This window comes from Nannospalax galili, unplaced genomic scaffold, assembly GCF_000622305.1.
Source record: "Nannospalax galili isolate Female #2095 unplaced genomic scaffold, S.galili_v1.0 scaffold386, whole genome shotgun sequence".
NCBI lineage: Eukaryota > Metazoa > Chordata > Mammalia > Rodentia > Spalacidae > Nannospalax > Nannospalax galili.
This window is the reverse complement of record NW_008356676.1, coordinates 1,947,421-1,965,188: the sequence shown is the minus strand read 5'-3', so window position 1 is coordinate 1,965,188 and position 17,768 is coordinate 1,947,421. Positions and strand designations below refer to the sequence as shown.

General features: G+C 40.9%; 1 protein-coding gene across 7 annotated transcripts in view; it reads left to right on the top strand.

Annotated features, from left to right (window-relative positions):
* The window catches only part of Dgkh (diacylglycerol kinase eta), a 237,133-nt gene that overhangs the window by 142,303 nt on the left and 77,062 nt on the right, over window positions 1–17,768 (top strand). For 6 of the 7 annotated variants that reach the window (XM_029556963.1, XM_029556960.1, XM_029556961.1 and 3 more), the window contains 3 exons: window positions 14,331–14,435; window positions 14,703–14,835; window positions 17,134–17,240. In XM_029556963.1, the coding sequence (XP_029412823.1) occupies window positions 14,331–14,435; window positions 14,703–14,835; window positions 17,134–17,240 (345 nt within the window). Of the gene's footprint in view, window positions 1–14,330; window positions 14,436–14,702; window positions 14,836–17,133; window positions 17,241–17,768 lie in introns of those variants that run through there. The other variant, XM_017794769.2, reaches the window with a different exon arrangement.

Here is a 17,768-nt window from a genome sequence, read left to right as displayed (position 1 = left end):
TTTTGTCTTCAGGAGTTCCCACAGAGGCCCAAGTCAAATGAGGGACAGATGTTTTCAGGCTTTCTCCTAAGGTCTGGATCCCTCCAGGAAAGATTTTGGCCTCAGGAATTTGGGGATTGGTCTGGCCTGGAAGCCGGGCCCAGGAAAGATGCTGGTCTAGGACAGCTGGTGGCCATGCCACCCAGAGATGCAAAGGCAGATGGGGGTGGGAAGTGGCCCCAAGGGCTCCTGGGGACTGCACTGAGGAGCTGGGTTGATCTGGAATCAAAGAGCCAGGAAGAGGAAAGGTCAGCCCTGGCATCCAGAAAAGAGGCTGGTGTGTTGTGCAGACCCAGGGAAGCAGAGAGAGGTGAGGGCGGGGCCAGGTCCAGAAGCAGTGCTCCTGGGGACCTGAGAAGAAACTGAGTTGCTCTGGGTGCAAAGGATCAGGAAGCAGTGGTGGTTCCCCAGGTGTCTGGGGCGCCAAGACAAGGAATGGGACAGGACCCAGGCTAGGAGGAGACCAGCAGGGGAGATGGGAGGGTAAATGAGGCTGGGGGAATCAAGGCACGGAGGGCTCAATCGACTTACCCATGAGAGAGAAGCCTGCTGGTCAGAGAGAGGCCTGTGGGTCCTATAACAGTGTTTTGATCTCAGGTAAGAATTCAGTTTCCTGACAAGAAAGTCATTAAATTAATTTTTCCCAAAGAGATATTCAGTTCAGTAGTTGTAACCTGTTCATTTTATGTGGTCTTTGGATTGACTCAGTTTAAAATTGACCAAGACCTGCACGCCTTTAATCACAGCACTTGGGAGGCAGAGGCATCCGGATCTCTGTGAGTTCAAGGCCAGCCTGGTCTACATAGTGAGTTCTAGGACAGTGGGGCTACAGGGAGATCCTGTCTCTAAAAAACCAGAAAAAAAAAATTGAACAAAACCAGATTTGAATGCATGAAGGCAAAGGTAGGTTTGCTATGATATGGGACAACTTACCATCTGTCTGCAATGGGCAAGTGAAATCAGAAGCAAGATCTTCCCATTGACCACAGAGAGGTCTTGTTGGTTTCATCAGCTGAAACTTGCTGGTGGAAGATCTAAAGGATTTTGGATATTCCTGAAACCCAGGCTGAGTTAGCTGATCAGGGTGGGATAGAGGTTCAATCGGCTCTGCTTGGATACTCTCAGAAGCTTCCGATATGTTATCCCCATTCGTAGGGAACTCAAGGCAAAAAGTAAAGTCTTGGAGAAAAACAGATCAGTAGCAGTAAACCACTAAAGGGAGTTGATATCAGAACTGCACCTGTCTTGGCAGAAGGGAAGGTATTGTGCTCTTCTTTGGCTATCAAACTCTGAAACAGTGGTCTCCAAGAAATTGAAATTTCCCCACTAATCTCATTCGGGGAGAAGGAAAAGGCTGGGATCTTGGAGCTAGTCCAGAGGAGGAACTTGTCTCTCAGAAAGAGATTCACACAGTTCTGACAGTTGTCAGACCATCTAGCAGGAGAGACTGGAGCTAAGGCAATGATCCATGAGACCACACCTTGACCAGGACTGCTTAGATTTGCATACCTCTTGTCACATATTTAAGCTAAATCTCATGTTAAGACCCCAAAGGTAGACTTCAGGAGATGTAGAACTCCGTTGTTCCTCTTTCCAGTATGACCATATTAAATACATCTCCCTTTTTCTACTACTGTCTCTTAATTGGCCTATTGAAGATGGGTGGAGGAGCCTAGCTTGTTAGGGCTGCCAGGGCACAGTCTCTGACTATAACTACCCTGCATCTGTCTTGGCAAGAGTAAAGTCATTGTAAAGAGAGGCACTTATGTCCCTCTCTTTGGCTTTTAGTCAAAGAACGTTGGCTCTTGACTTGATAAATCCCTTCCCAGCAAGGCTAAATGATGATTTGATCCAGACACCAGGCGTTGCCCACGGACATGATCTAGGGAACAATTACAGGGCTTCTTGTCTCTGAGAATAGGGTGTTTTTCCATGTTTTATTAGTGTGTTATACCAATTTATCACAGTGCTGTTTGGTATGAATGTCTGCAAGAAGACAAAACCAGAAGCCACATAGGCTTGCCATTAATATTTCTAGTGGGAATAGTCATAGAATCTTATGTATTGGCTATCTCATGTTTATACAAACATGAGACTGAGCTGAGTGTTCGGCCTCAACTTCCTTCCTTCCTTCCTTCCTTCCTTCCTTCCTTCCTTCCTTCCTTCCTTCCTTCCTTCCTTCCTTTCTCTTTCTTTTCTCTTTCTTTTCTCTTTCTCTTTCTTCTTTTGTGTGTGTATATGTACATGTGTGTGAGGTACATGTGGAGGACAGAGGTTGACACTGGGTATCTTCCTCAACTGCTGTTCATCTTATTTTTTGAGATAGGATATCTCATTGAACCTGGAGTTCACCAGTTCAGCTAGATTGGCTGGCCAACAAGCTCTTGGGGTTTGTTCTGTCTCTGCTCCCTAGTACTGGGATTACAGGCTCATGCCGCCTCAGCTTTTTACATGTATGTTAAGAGTTAAAACTAGGGACCGCATTCTTACACATCAAACACTTTACTAACTGCACCTTTTCTGAAGTTTGCTCTGGTTTCTGCACAAACCTTGACTATTTTTTTTAATCTTATCAATAAATAAAAGCTAGTAGTTTTTCCCAGTTGCTGAGCATATTATTAGAGCTGCTCTGTGTTTAGGGCCACAGTGCTGTCTGTGCAAAGCAGCTGGTCCTTCTGTTTGGGCCTTGCAGCTTTTGACTTTTTGGAGTTCTTTCTGTTCAGGTGAAGTGTTCATATGTTTCTGCTTTACAAGCCTTTCAGGATGAGTAGAAATGTGTCCACCAAAAACAACTGACATTATCTTCAAAATGATTGTAAAAAATTCTCTAAAAGATTTTAACTTGAGAGTTAACACAATAGGAGCAAGAGCCACATTTACAAGTAGATTGTGAAGAAATCTCTTCAAGTCTTTCATCAGAGCCATCACTGTATCATCTTCTGGACTCATGAGGGATAGTAATATGTCCTGTTCATGTGTGCAGAGGTACATACACATGGGCATTGATCACACATTATAGTAGAAAAAGATCGGAAAGAACCCAAGTGTGTGAACCAGAGACCCAGTGGAATGAATTTTAAAATGCTCTACAGCTATTAAAAGAAGAATCAGCTCTGTATGTAATGCTGCACACTGAATTCCAAGTTTTATTTAATGGGAAAACCCAGATGAAGAACAATTACATTTTAAAAATGTTACTCCGTTGTGTGCACATAGTTTTGTGTATTTAGACCCCAAGGGAGCACATAGTTATCATGTATAGATAGACTGTTTCTGGAGGGATACATGAGAAATTCATAAATGTTAATCTTTAGGAAGGGTAGTTGGTAGCTGGGGGCAGGCTTAAAAAGAAGACATTTTCATTCTAAATATATTTTGAATTTTATGTCAAGAATATGTATTACCTGCCCTTCCTGGAAACTTTTTATCTGATGTTTGATACAGGTGACAATTTAGTATGAAAAGCACCATGGGTAATATACCATATCCAAAGGAAGTCTGACTGGGGTAGGAGTCGTCCAGTCTATAGTGAGAAGGAAGGGGGGGAGGAAGGAAGGAAGGAAGGAAGGAAGGAAGGAAGGAAGGAAGGAAGGAAGGAAGGAAGGAAGAGATGGAAAGCCTTGTGTAAAAAGACCACCAGCTGTGCCCAGGGAGATGGGGAAGGAGAAGAGGAAGCTAATGCAGAGCTGGATTTTGGGAATGGGTGTATAAATGATGCTTGAACGGGAAATGGATATAAAAGCATGCTTGGGGGGGGCGATGAAAGTTCTGCACATTGTAAATTTGAAGTAATTATAAGAAAGACCTCTAGAAACATCTAGTAGGCAACTGGAGAGGTGCGTTCAATACTAGTAAAGTAATTTGGGGGGTTATTATTTTCATGGCTCTTTTTAAGTTTCTTTTAAAATTTTATTTATCATTTTTATTTTCTGTGTATGAATGTATTGCCTGCATGCATGTAAGTGCACCCGTCTCATGCAATGCCTGTGCAGGTAAAAAGAAGGCATTGGATTCTCCTGGAACTGAAGTTACAGACAATTGTTAGCTGCCATGTGGGTGCTGGGAATCAAACCTGGGTCCTCTGCAAGATCAGCCAGTGCTCTTAACCACTGAGTCATCTCTCCAGTCCCCTCTTTTAAACTTCCTATTGCAGTCAGATGTCCTTTCTGTTTTTTAAGTTTGAGCATGGATTAATGAAAAATTTAGGTTATAGAAATATCTTCATTTTGTGATGACTGGTACAAAATCAGATAATTATTTTGAAATTTCCCATTACATATGTGTCTTGTACAAAGCCATTTATGGTTATAAACTAAAGAGCTTATGCCAAGACAATGAGCTTAATTCTGATCTCTGATACAGTCTGAAAATATTAAGTGAATGTGTCCATTGACTAAAACCACTAATTTACAGTGGGTGTATATGTGATGGCATACATAAATAATTTCTGAATACATTATGATCCTCAGTATTGCAATTCATGCAAAAAATTCTGTTTGTCATGTAGGATACAATTCTTCCCATACAATATTATATGTGATTTATATACCTTGTAAATATCTTGTTCTTTGAGGGTGCTTAGTTTGCAGAGACCTATCTTGAAACTACTATTGTGGTTATTGTGATTATTATTTAGTAATACCTTTGTTACTCCTTTTCATGTTCACCTTTAAAGAGCATACATGTACTTGTAGGATTGAGATACAGCTGCATAGCAACTGTGATGATGATGACGACAATGACGATTTGAATGTGTGTTTGTGTATGTGCAGATACATGTGTATGTGGTTGTCACCAGAGGACATTGTCAGGTGCTGTACATCTTTTTTTTTTTTTTCCTGCTTTTTCATGAACCTTGTCACTAGTGAGTAGTATTTCATATCTGTGCTACAGAATTCTCACATATCACATATCGGTGTCAGTGTATATAGGTAGTTACTTGATTTCAAGTTTGGTTTTTGAAACAAATGTTACAAGGTACACAACCTCTCTATGACAGATAAATCAACGGCTTTGGTGTAGACTTCCTCGTTTCATGCTGGATGCCTTCCTCTTTATTCTGAGTGCTTCTGGGGATGTTTGGCTTTTGAGAACCGAGTCTCCATGACAGGAATGCCCCTCTGAGATCTATAAGTTGTTATTCAGTGGAAGTGACAAGGGGAATCAGTCAAGCTGGAAGTGCAGGATAACCTTTAAAGACCTTCTTTGACCCTGAGTAGAGGGTTTGTTATGTGTATTTGGTGTACAAAACAAAACATGGCTCTCTGCAGAAATCTCAAAAGATTTTTAGATCATTCTTCAGGAAAGGATCCTGTTTGCATAGTGTGCTGCCTGCATAGCAGAATTTCTTGGTAAATTTCAGCTGTAGATTGGTAATGAAGTGTATGTGTGGGTGTGAGTAGGTGTCCCGTCATCTTGGATATTGGGAGATTTGTGTTCCAGAATGTCATGGAACCCCTCTTTTTCCTTGAGCACTCAGTATAGATTCTATAGTGTTCGTAGACATAAAATGAATAAATTGCACCAACTTGATAAAGTCTCAATCTAAATTCTCTTATTCACTTAACATTTTACTGTGAGTTGAAAACACTTTTGGAGATTTTTTTGGTCATGGTGCCCTGAATACACTTGATGTGACAATGTGCTTTACACCCATTGCATGTGCTAATACAATTTCTTCCTTAAAATGTAAACAACTTTGGAAGAAAATAAACATTAAACCTTTATTAATACCGCTGAAAAAATTGTTTTAGGTAAATAATTGTCATCTTAGAGAACAGACAGGATTTGAACAATGGGAGAAATACTGACCCAAGAAACTAGAGCAGTTGGAAGCTCAGTGTAGAACTCAAGCTCAAATGCCTGCAGGGACCAGTGTCTAATATAAATCTGTGAACTGACTTTGCTGGATAGCTTTAGTGTCAACTTGACACACCTGGGTTGAGGGAGCCTCAGTTGGGGAATTTCCTGTATTGGACTGGCCTGTGGCCATGTCTGAAGGGCATCTTCTTGATGAGTGATGTGGGAGGGCCCAGCCCACTGTGGGTGGTGCCACCCCTGGGCAGGTGGGCCTGTGTTGCATAAGAAAGCAGGCTGAGCAGGGGCCAGGGGAGCAAGCCAGTAAGCAGCGTTCCTCCATGGCCTGTGCTCCAGCTCCTGCCTCCAGGTTCCTGCCCTGAGTTCCTACCTTGGGCTCCTGGATGAACTGTGACCCGAGATATGTAAGCTAAATAAACCCTTTCCTCCCCAAGTTGGTAGTGGTCAGAGTATTTTATCATGGCAATGAAGAAACAAAACAGAACACTGACCAAAGTGAATCAACTGGACTTAGACTGTTTGTACTTGTACCTGTCTAATTCTAACACAGTAGTGCAGGGTTCAAACAGAATAACTGAAGAAAACATTGGAGATCATAATTTTGTGACATATTTCATGAGGTGTTGTGGGTGGAAGTCTATTCCAGACTGGTCCCCCCAATGAGAACATTGTGAGTTTGGGATCAGAAGGTGCCAAAAAGAGAGATGGAAACAGGAAGTTTAACAACACTTTCTTGACATTGTTGAGACCTGACACTGCCTTTACTGATAGGAAAAGCATTTCCTTTACTCATCATGGTTAATTACTAAGGCGCACAACACAGTCACCTGAGTGACTTTGCCAGAGCACATCCAAAAATGATATCCAAAATTGTCCTCCCTTCCTCTCAAACCAAGATGGTTTCTTTGTGTCGGTTGGGGCATGGTTGGGTACATTTTGATGCAGGCGCACACCTGTGCTCTTGCCTATCTGTACTCTGGGATGGTGGAGGTCCCATTTCACTCTGAAAAATGGGAGCGTCTCAGCTCCCATAATAGTCACTTAAGATGCATGATCACATTGCAGTTTGGCACATTTTAAGTTGTCAGTGAATTATTTCACTCCATAAAAAACGAACGAGAAAAAGCAACATACATAATTAAAGAGTTAGATATAGATTTTATAAGGAAGGATGGAAGAAGTGTATTGAGACTGAGCAGTTGGTACCAGGGATAGCAAAAGTAGCATTAAAAAGGCACATAATTACATCTGATTAGTCTGCAACAAAATTACATCCCCTAAATTATAATAAATAGACAATAAAGTTATTATAGCACAGTTAACATTTTCTGATTGTCCTGCTATCTAGGAAACACTTCTTACCATACATGCACTTTTATTGCAACAAGGGCAGTTCAAGATTAATCACTAATGATATAATAGCTAATTCTGCAACAGAGTGGCTATGAGCAATTAGAACTTTAGGTTGGAAATTAGAATCACCTAACAGAAAGTTGTTGGACATTTAAAATGACCAGAGAAAGGTTCGAGAATTTCCTTTATTGCAGAACCAAACATCTGAGTTAAAGCAAGTAGCTGTCTGTCTGGAATAGCAGAGGTATGAAACATACTGAAGTTAGCCTGCTGTGATCTCTCAGCTGTGCTGGGACTTTCACACTCTGGGTTGCTATTTTCCTAATATTGTCTAAGGAGGATGTCAGTAGGTCATTATTATAATGGTGGTATTTGTTAAGCAGTGACTTATTGGCAGAATGCCTTCCCTTTCTGACTTAAGCTCATTTGACCTTCGTCTTGGACCACACTTGTATAAGAAATGAATAAAGTCTGTAACTGTACAGTCTCTATGTGCTAAGAAATACTGTGATGGGTGTGGTGAAACACACCTTTGATCCCAGCACTCAGGAGGCAGAGGCAGGCAGATCTCTGAGATCAAGGCCAGTCTGGTCTACATAGCAAGTTCCAGGCCAGCTGGGGTTACAGGGAGACTTTGTCTCAATAAAACAAAATGACAACAACCACCAGAAATACTATGATGCTGACATGGCTGTGCTAATTATAACCTGGCTTGTCTCATCAGTGGGCCCCCCAACCTCTGCCGAGTAACTATTCTGTTCCCACTCAGTAGAGGAGACATGGAGGCTCAGAGAACCAAGGAAGCATGGTCGCAGCACCAAAGGTAAGAGAGGATGCTGCTGGGATTTGGGCTAGGTTGCTCTGACTCCAGACAATTCCTTCTAATTCATTTCTCTCTCTCTTTTTTTTTTAACTATTTTATTTTTATGTGTATGTGTGTATTGCCTGCATGTAGATAAGTGCACCCATGCCATGCAATGCCTGCAAAGGACCGAAGAGGCTGTCGGATCCCCTGGAACTGGAGTTATGGACAGTTGTTAGCTGCCATGTGGGTGCTGGGATTTGAACCTGGATCTTCTGCAAGAACAGCCAGTGTTCTTAATCGCTGAGCCATCTCTCCAGCGCCTAATTCACTTCTCTTTAGAAACTTCTTTCATTTTTTAGTTTAAGCATTGTTCTAGGAAATTAAAAAATACCTGTAGACATTGGGTCTCAAACTTGTCTGCACTTTGGAATAACCTGGGAGGGTTTATTGTTGTTTTTTAGAGGATCAGCAGCTCTGCCTTCCCTGGATGAGAGTAGCTGGGATGTTGGGATTTGTAATAATTTCTCAGGTGATTCTGTGGTGTAGAAGAGCTTGAAAAATCTTGCTTAGGAGACATGGTCTCCCTGTAGATCCATCTGCCTCTGCCTCCCAAGTGCTGGGGTTAAAGGCGGCACCACCATGCCTGCCATCATATATTTTTACATCCTTAAAAATATATGTTTGTATTAATTCTTTGAGAATTTCATATAATGTGTTTTGATTATATTCATCCCCCACTCTACCCCCTAATTCTTCCCAGATCCACTCCCGTTCCCTCCAACTTCTTGTCTTCTTTTATAAAATAATCCACAGAATCCAATTTGTGCCCCTTATACTCATGGGTCTGGGGCCATTCACTGGAATGTGGTCGACCTACCAGGGGCCACGCTCTTGAAGAAAGCTGAGTCTTCCTCCCACAGAAGCCATCACTATGAATAGCTCCTCAGTTAAGGGTGGGGCCCAAGACCATCCCTCCCATTTTAGAATGATGTCTGACTGGTCTTGTGCAGGTAACCACAGCTGCTGGGAGTTCATGAATGCAGTGTTCCTGTCATGTTCATAAGACACTGTTTTACTCTGGTCCTCTCCAACCTCTGGCTTTTATAATCTTTCTGCTCTCTCTTCCTCAATAGTCCCTAATCCTAAACAGGGAGTGCTATAGATGCCCCGTTTGTGGCTGGGCACTCCACTAACACTTATTCTCTGTACTTTGGGCAGATATGTTTCTGTGTTAACCACTGTCTGATACATTAAGAAACTTCTCTGATGAGGTCTGAAAGCTACGCTAATCTATAGGTCTAGAGTTATGAATTTAGAGGGCAGGTTGACACTATGTCCGTTTAGTAGAACAGTAGCAGTAAGTGAGCTCCCCAACCATGGGTTCTTGGCACTTATAATATGTGGCATGCATTTCAGTCTGTGGATCTGGCCTTAAGTTCATCCTGAAAGCAGCTGGTTGCTCTCATAACATTCGTGCCACTATTGCATCTTGTCATGCCAGTCTTTATTGTAGTTCACAGGATTCACAGCTGGGTAAGACTTGATAACTTTCCCCCCATCAGTCTACATATACCTCTGGTGCTGTAAAAGCTAGATAGCAAGGGAGAAGCTTTCAGGTCATTATCAACTTGATTTTTCCATGTCTTGTGACCAAAATGTGTCATGTTTTGGCAATAGGGTGGGTTTTTTTTTTTAATTCATTTGGTATTTACTTATACATTTATTTTTATTTTATGTATATGAGTGTTTTTCCTGAATGTATGTAAGTGTACCTGTGTCATGAAGTGTCCGTGGAGGCCAGAAAAGGATATCTGATCCCTTTGAACTGGAATTATGAACAGTTGTTAGCTGCCATGTGGGTTCAGGGAACTGAACCTAGATTCTCTGCAAGAGCAGCCAGTGCTTTTAACCACTGAGCCATCTCTCCAGCCCCAGTGAGTAGGGTCTTTTCATCACGTTCTGGTGGGCAACCAAGAGCAATGGCAGTAGCCTGTGTTGTTTGTCTTTGTTTTTGTTTTTGTTTTTGCTTTGTTTTTTGGGTTTTTTTGCTAGGAAACCTCTGACCAACATCTCCAGAGGAGATATTCCGTACTTGGCATTGGGTTTTTATCTGGAAACCAATGACTTGGAGGAGCATTATCCCCTGTGTAGGGCAATTCCAATTAAACTCCTTTATATGACTATATATACCTTATAAAGTATGTTTCCAAATAGCTTTTTCAAGCATCCTTTGTGTTATCCCTTCCCCCACCCTTGCCTCTGCCCTATGTTCCCATTCCTCTCCACACCTAAACCTCCCTCCATATTTTTATATTCTAAACCTCCATCTTTTGACCAGTAAAAGAAAAAAAAAGATATTTAAAAAATAATACTTTATTTTTATTTTATGTGTATGAGTGTATTGCCTGCATGTATGTGAGTGCACCTGTGTCGTGCAGTGCCGCGGAGGTCAGAAGAGGGCTTCGGATTCCCCTGGAACTGGAGTTAAGGATGGTTCGTAGCCGCGTGGGTGCTGGGAATTGAACACAGGTCCTCTGCAAGAGCAATCAGTGCTCTTAACCGCTGAGCCATCTCTCCAGCTCCCCCAAATGATATTTTTATTACAGAAGTACTATGTATTTCCTTTAAAAATTGTAATGAACAAGCCAGCAAGTGGTGGCACATGCCTTTAATCCCGTCACTCAGAAGGCAGAGGCAGGTGAATTATTGTGAGATTGAGGCCAGCCTTGTCCACATAGTAAGTTCCAGGGAAGCTGAGGCTACAGGAAGACCTTGTCTGTAAACAAAACAAAACAAACAAAACCCCCCAAAACACCTCCCAATAAACAACAACCAAAAGAATTAAATTGTTTGGTAGTTCCTTTGCCAGTTGTATTTGGCTATGTATCTGGTTTCTTTGTTTCATTTTGCTAGAGCACATTAATGTAAAGTGCAACCACAGTGTTACCATTGTAAAGGATTTTTACATTTAGTGCTTTAGTACTTTATCAGATAGAATTTTTATTTATTTATTTTTAATATTTGGTTTTTTTTGAGACAGGGTCTCATTCTGTAAACCAGCTTGGCTGAGAATTTACTGCATAATCCAGGCTGGCCTCAAACTCAAAACATCTTTTCTGCCTCAGCCTCCCAGTTTCTGGGATTACAAGAGTCACCATACTTGGCCAGACTGAGAAATTCTTGATTGTTAGAAATGAATAATATTGTGGTTGGATTGATCTTTTTGCCAGTGGCCCTCAATGTGAACCAGTACCTACTAATGGAAAGTTTGTATATGATCTTAGGTACCATTTAGGAAAGTAATTCAGATGTCATCCCTTGGTAGTCTGGCAGTTTTCCAGACAAGTATATCCGTGGTTTACTTGTCTCCCTCTCAGACTTGGGACAAAGCCCTGCGTTTCTTCCCTGGCCCTAGCATTCAATACATACTCAGTAACTGCTTTAATAGACCAGCACACAGGTTATGTTCCAGGTCTACAGGGCTGTCATAAACACTAATTAAATGTGCCTGAATACAATTATTTCTGCATATTGGGGTACAGGAAGAGAACTACAGACAGGGGACAGGGGACAGTTTAGGATGGGAAAGCTTCAGATCCTTTGAGAAAGGTAACATATCCTCTGGTTCCAGAAACTTCCTGGACTTGCTCCAACTCCCCCCACCCCCGACCCCCCCAACAAATTTAGGAGGAAATCCTCTTCATATGGTGAAAGAATTTTTGCTTCCCATTAGCCCTATACTGCTCATTATAATAAGGAATCTGAGATCCTGAACACTAAACATGGTCACAATTGGGCGTATTGACAGTTGTGCTCATTCAGATAAACTTTCAATGTAAGAACCAAATTATTTTCAGAATTTGCTCTTTCTCACGTTTCCCTAATAAAATTTGAACTAGGCTGTGTTGACGGAACTCAGCGAGAGGATAGCCAGAGCCTGGGGGTCAGCCCTATCACGTAGGGTTCTTTCCCATACAGGCTATTGGGAGAGCACGTAATGCCTGCAGAAGAATGAGCTGAGGGAAGGGGCCAGCTTTGGAGGCTGCAGGTTTGCTGGCTGTGCCAAGCTTAACTTAGCCTAGACTCTGTGGGCTTTTAGCACTGCAGCCTCAAAGCCAGACATCTTGGCATCGCATGATTTATGAGGAATTGATTTCTTTTATCACACTGACTTCTTATAGTGTGACTTTACAATCAGTAGGTTCCTATGATTAATGACAAGACCTGAACATCAAAATAACCATAACTTTTCTTTTTGCCTTTGAAAAACCTAACTTTTGATTTTAAATGTGTGATGATCTTTACTTTTTTAAATTACTGTTCTTAAGCAAGTTTTGATTAAAGAGGAGAAATTGCAAATATATGCATTTTTATTTAGAATTTAAGGCATATATGTGACTAAGTTATATAGTCTTGCTGCAGTCATTTATAATTGAAGCATCTGGAGAGTTCCAAGATCTCTAGAAAAATTTAGAAGCCATTCTGTAGTGTGTTCTCCCGAGTTTTGAATTCTCGATGACTTCAAAAGAGTTTCAGTAGCAAGGCATTGAAGATAGTTTTTAACTTTCTTTAGTTTTTGTGCTTTTCCCTGAACTCCACAAAGAACAAAATAGAAGAATGAAGTACCAAAGTCGATTTCTTTGTCTGAATAATACTTGTCTCAAGATAAAATCGTGATGAGAACTACCAGGACAGTTACGCCGTATAGTTTACAAGAAATAAAATAAATTCTAGAGCAATACTTCTTCAAATAATGTTAGTGAGCCTGTTGAAACTTGGAGATTTCTGGAACACTGTGTGAGTCTTAAGAGCCAGGAGTGTATTATGATTTAATGGTACCTCTCCACCGCATTTGATGAACTGTCCTAGAAAAACATTTTGAAGCAATAAAGCATCCATTTGGCTCCTAAGTAATGAGTGAGGCATTGCTCTTTGCATTAACTATTTATTCAGGAAGAGAAGTGACCAACAGCTAATAAGCTTTATTCAAAGAAGGTTGTTTGAAACCAGAAAATTCGAAAGTGAGGCTGTCTTCGATTTCATGTGCAATTAAAGACTCAAGCTAAGCAGTTGGTGCCCCCATATCATGTGACTTGGGGCTGGCTCTATTTAAGTGTGAGTGCCTGTCAGAGGTAGTAAAAGCTTCTGGGCTTATGGACGGACCTGTTCAGTGACATGCAGGGAGGCAGTAGCTGGTGAGTGGCTCACATGGGCTTGTTTCTCTGTTGCTTGGGGCTGCAACTTACTAAGATCAATGTTAGGTCTACTAGTTTCTTCTTTAGGGAATAAATCCCTTTTTCCTTGTAGAAGATTATTTTTTAATCATTTGTGAAAACTGCGTAGATGTGTTGAAGTATTTAGGTATATTACTTGATGAAGAGATTGAACTTGGGGAATTTTCAAATTTGCTATATAAACAAATATGCGATATATTATTTGGAAATTGTTCCTAGGTAGGAATGCAGCATTTTGCTCTTGTTCCACCGGGACGTAAATGGGGATGGCTTTCTAAGTGGTGCTTGAATCAAGGGTAGGAAATGGGCATAAAAGCAGTAAGTGCTTCGAGACTACATCTAAGACCCTGTGTTTACAAGGAGAATGTCAATTTGGAAGCTTGCTTGGAGCACTTTTGGTGCTAAAACAGCTTGAGTTTGCGTTGAGGTTCTTAATACAATTAATTTGCCTTTTTCTTAGTGTCATGAAAAAGATAAAAGCCACAGTTATTTTCTTACCTCAATCTAACTAAAGGATTTTCTGTTAATTCTTCTGCTTTGCTCTGACTAAACAGTAATTCAGTAGATTTCTACACAGCAAGGGGGAAAATTCTTTGTATGAATCATATTCACATATGTAGTGGGAATGATATGTAAACTCAGTATTACTTAATTGGTACAGAATTTACTTGATGTCATAGTAAATCAATTATGAAATTTACTATTCCATTTTTTTCATTTTCATTTTAAAGCTATTTTCCATACTGAAAATCACATACTAATTCCAAGCTTATTACAATTTACTTCAAAGTATATTTAAAACCAGTTTCAAGATATGTTTCATGAAGTAATTTTATTTGTGGACATAGTTTTTAGAAAGAGCTAAAAAGCACAGTAAGTAACCATAGAATCAGAGACAAGAAAAGACTCTTGGTGTATATTATATCACACAGAACAAAGCTCATCCATGTTACAGAGACTTCTATTTTCTTCAAGGAAATAAGGACTCAGGGTAAAGATGGCACTTCGTTGTAAGGTGCTGGGTTTTGCAAAGTCCCACTTGCTGGTTATGAATAATCGTCGGATTGAATATTCTCTTTCAGATCATCACCCCATTCAGAAGGCTGATGCTATGTGCTGAGAACAGAAAGGAGATGGAAGATTGGATCAGCTCTCTGAAGTCAGTACAGACCAGAGAACCTTATGAGGTAAATAGCACCTCCTTGTCCCAGGTCCCTAGAGCATAGACGTTACTTAGAGCAACCACAGAGCTAACTCTATAATGTGAAAAAATAAATGTTTGTAGTCTCATTAGAATTTGTTCAAGCCAGATTTTGTTTTTACTTCAAAGTGCTTGAGTATAAGAGTAATGGCTTGAAATTTTGTTCCTAACTGCAGCATACACATTGCAAATAATTCTGTCTGTAGTCTTGCTCTCTTGTTCAGCAACTCTATCTGGATTGTTTCCTTTTTAGGTGGCCCAGTTTAATGTGGAACATTTCTCAGGGATGCATAACTGGTACGCCTGCTCCCATGCCCGCCCCACCTTCTGTAATGTGTGCAGAGAGAGTCTTTCTGGAGTTACCTCCCACGGCCTGTCCTGTGAAGGTATGTAGCATCTTGTATGTATCCTCTACCAACAGTGAAAGTACCATAGCCCCCATTGGGACTTCACCACTGTGAAGGAAGCAGAGACACCCACTGCAGGAAAGCACTGCCCTTGGTGGAAGTGGTGGGTGTTACCTGGAACATAGATTTAAGTTTTGTTCTAGTTCAGTGTAACTCCACACACACAAGACCAATTTGGGGAAAGTATTGTTGCTCTGGAAAAGAGAACAAAAAAATCATTAGAAAGAGCATAAATCAAAATTCAGTATTTTGCTCCAAATATACTGGACAGGGAACAACTGTCTAAAAACATCTTTGAACTTGTAGTGTTCTTTATTGTAACTGATTGTGGAGAGCAAAACTTTTTCTTAGGACAATATATACATTTTGGCAGAATTCCTAATTGTTTATATTTATATTGCATTATTTGAAATATTTTACTTATGTGTCATTTAAATGGATATCATGTTATTTAATTAATTTATTGAAGCTTCGGGACAATTTTATTAGTATTTAAAGAAGAATCTCGGAGCAGACAAACTGTAAAACTTCTGTAGCTGTGCTTAGGAAGAGAATGGAGAGAGGGAAAAAAGCCATAAAGCCATGCTGTTTAGAGCCAGCAGGAGATCAGACATGTGGCCCGCTATCAGCCACATGGTGGAACTTTAGAGAAAAAGTAAAGAAACCCAAAATGTTGGGGCAGCCCATGTTAAGGAAGGCCTGGTTAGAAAAGAGATAAAGAAGGAAAGGGAGCTTGCACTTTCCTCATCAGACAAGCAGGCGCACTCACAGAGAGCCGCTTGGCTTGGCCGGATCCAGAAGCGGCTGCCTTGTTTATTTTTGTACAACTTTGGGGATTGAATCCAGAGCTTCATGCATGTGAGACGAGCCCTGTACTATTAAATTGCACCCCATCCTTTTAAATTGTCATCTTTTAAATTCCTTTAAATAAAGCTCATGTTAGTGTCTTCACTGTGCGATTTGTGAGTTGGTACTTTATTTTAATGCCCACCGAAAGCAAATGTATCCGTAATCACACAGAGACAGCTTCGTCATTCATACTTCCCGTTTGGTAAAGAGTGAAAATCATGCGTACTGCTTTTTGAACTGTTCAGCACTAGTACTGGCTTCTTCTCAACTACAAACACATCTGAAGTCATTTTGAGCATGGTCTAATAATGAAGCAGCAATGGCCTCTCGGTTGGAATGCGTTTAAATGATAAAATCTGTAATTGTACTTCTATCAGCCATTGGCTGTGATGCTGCACGGGGATGCTGTATCGGGTGGGAACAGAGCTCTACAGGTTGCACTGTCTCCCTCTCCCGCCAGCTCAGACTGTTACTCAGGAGTGGTTTAGAGGTCTTAGACTTCCGTCAGATGTGGATAATAGTCATTTACACGTCATAGAATCATTGAAAAATTAAAGGTACATACATTGAAACTACATAAGTTCTAGAAGTTTGTAACTGCTCTTTAAGAAAATTTCCAGAGTGTACCACAGGCCTGATGGATTAAAATTCATAAAAGTGAGAATTTGGAGAAGCCGTTAAACACTTTTCTTATTTAAGACAATGTTTTCGAACATAATTGGTTTCTGTCTTTACTGACCCGAAAAGGCTCATTTCGATCTGAGTAACGGTCATCTGGTGTGCCCCAACTGTGCTTTATATTTCAAAAAATGCAAAAAATTAATATATACACACATATATGTATGAAACAAGTCTAAATTTTCTGTGGCACCATTCTGATTTGATATTTACACGTTATTGAATTATTTTGATTGTGTTGAATTAGTTTCTTAAATTGCTATCAGTATTTTTGGAACTTAAACTTTTAAAAAAATACTTGTTTTTGAGCCGGGCGTGGTGGTACACGCCTTTAGTCCCAGCACTTGGGAGACAGAGGCAGGTGGATCTCTGTGAGTTTGAGGACAGCCTGGTCTACATAGTGAGTTCTAGGCCAGCTGGGACTACGGGGAGACCTTGTCTCAAAATAAAAGAACAAAACAAAAACAAACTTGTTTTCCTTCCTCCTCCTTCCACATCCTTTAAAAATTTTACTAAGCCGGGCGTGGTAGCACATGCCTGTAGTCCCAGCGCTTGGGAGGCAGAGGCAGGCGGATCTCTGTGAGTTCAAGGCCAGCCTGGTCTACGTAGTGAGTTCCAGGATAGCTGGGGCTACAGGGAGACCCTGCTTCAAAAAGACCAAAAAAAAAAAAAAAAAAAAAATTAACACTATAATTTCCTTCACTTAAAAGCACTTGTTTACAATGGCTAACTTATGATTTTTTTTTTTAGTATGTAAATTCAAGGCTCACAAAAGATGTGCAGTGAGGGCAACAAATAACTGCAAATGGACTACACTGGCCTCCATTGGGAAGGACATCATAGAGGACGAAGATGGTGTAAGCTGCCGTGGCCCTGCTCCTTCCTGCATCTCTCTTACTTTCTGCTCTTTGGGAGCATAATGACAGAGAGTTAAGTGGGAGTGTTAATTATGTGGGCTACATGCAGGTGCTAGTTGACTGTGAGTTCATAGCCTACCCAAGTCCTTGATCTATAAGGGAAACCTGATGTTACAAGGCTTAGGAGTGGCTGTTGGGCTGGGCTGGTGTCACAGCTCTGTGCTTTAAGGCTTAGCTGAGGCGCTCACTCTGCAGACTCTGGGGCTTCCTTTCAACAGTGCTCCCACCTTCAACCCAGCTTCTATTACATCTTGCATAGGAATCCCTTAAAGATCATTATCTTATAACCCGTTTGCATGCCTTTCTCCTCATTTAGATTTCTACTGATTCTCAAAAGGCGGGCCTTTTGTCTTATCCCTGTATACTTACAGGATTCAGGCAGGATGGATGCCTGAATGTAATGTGGGATAAATAAATGAGTGACTACCTCACATGATACATGTGATTGACTCTGTAGACTAAGAAGTC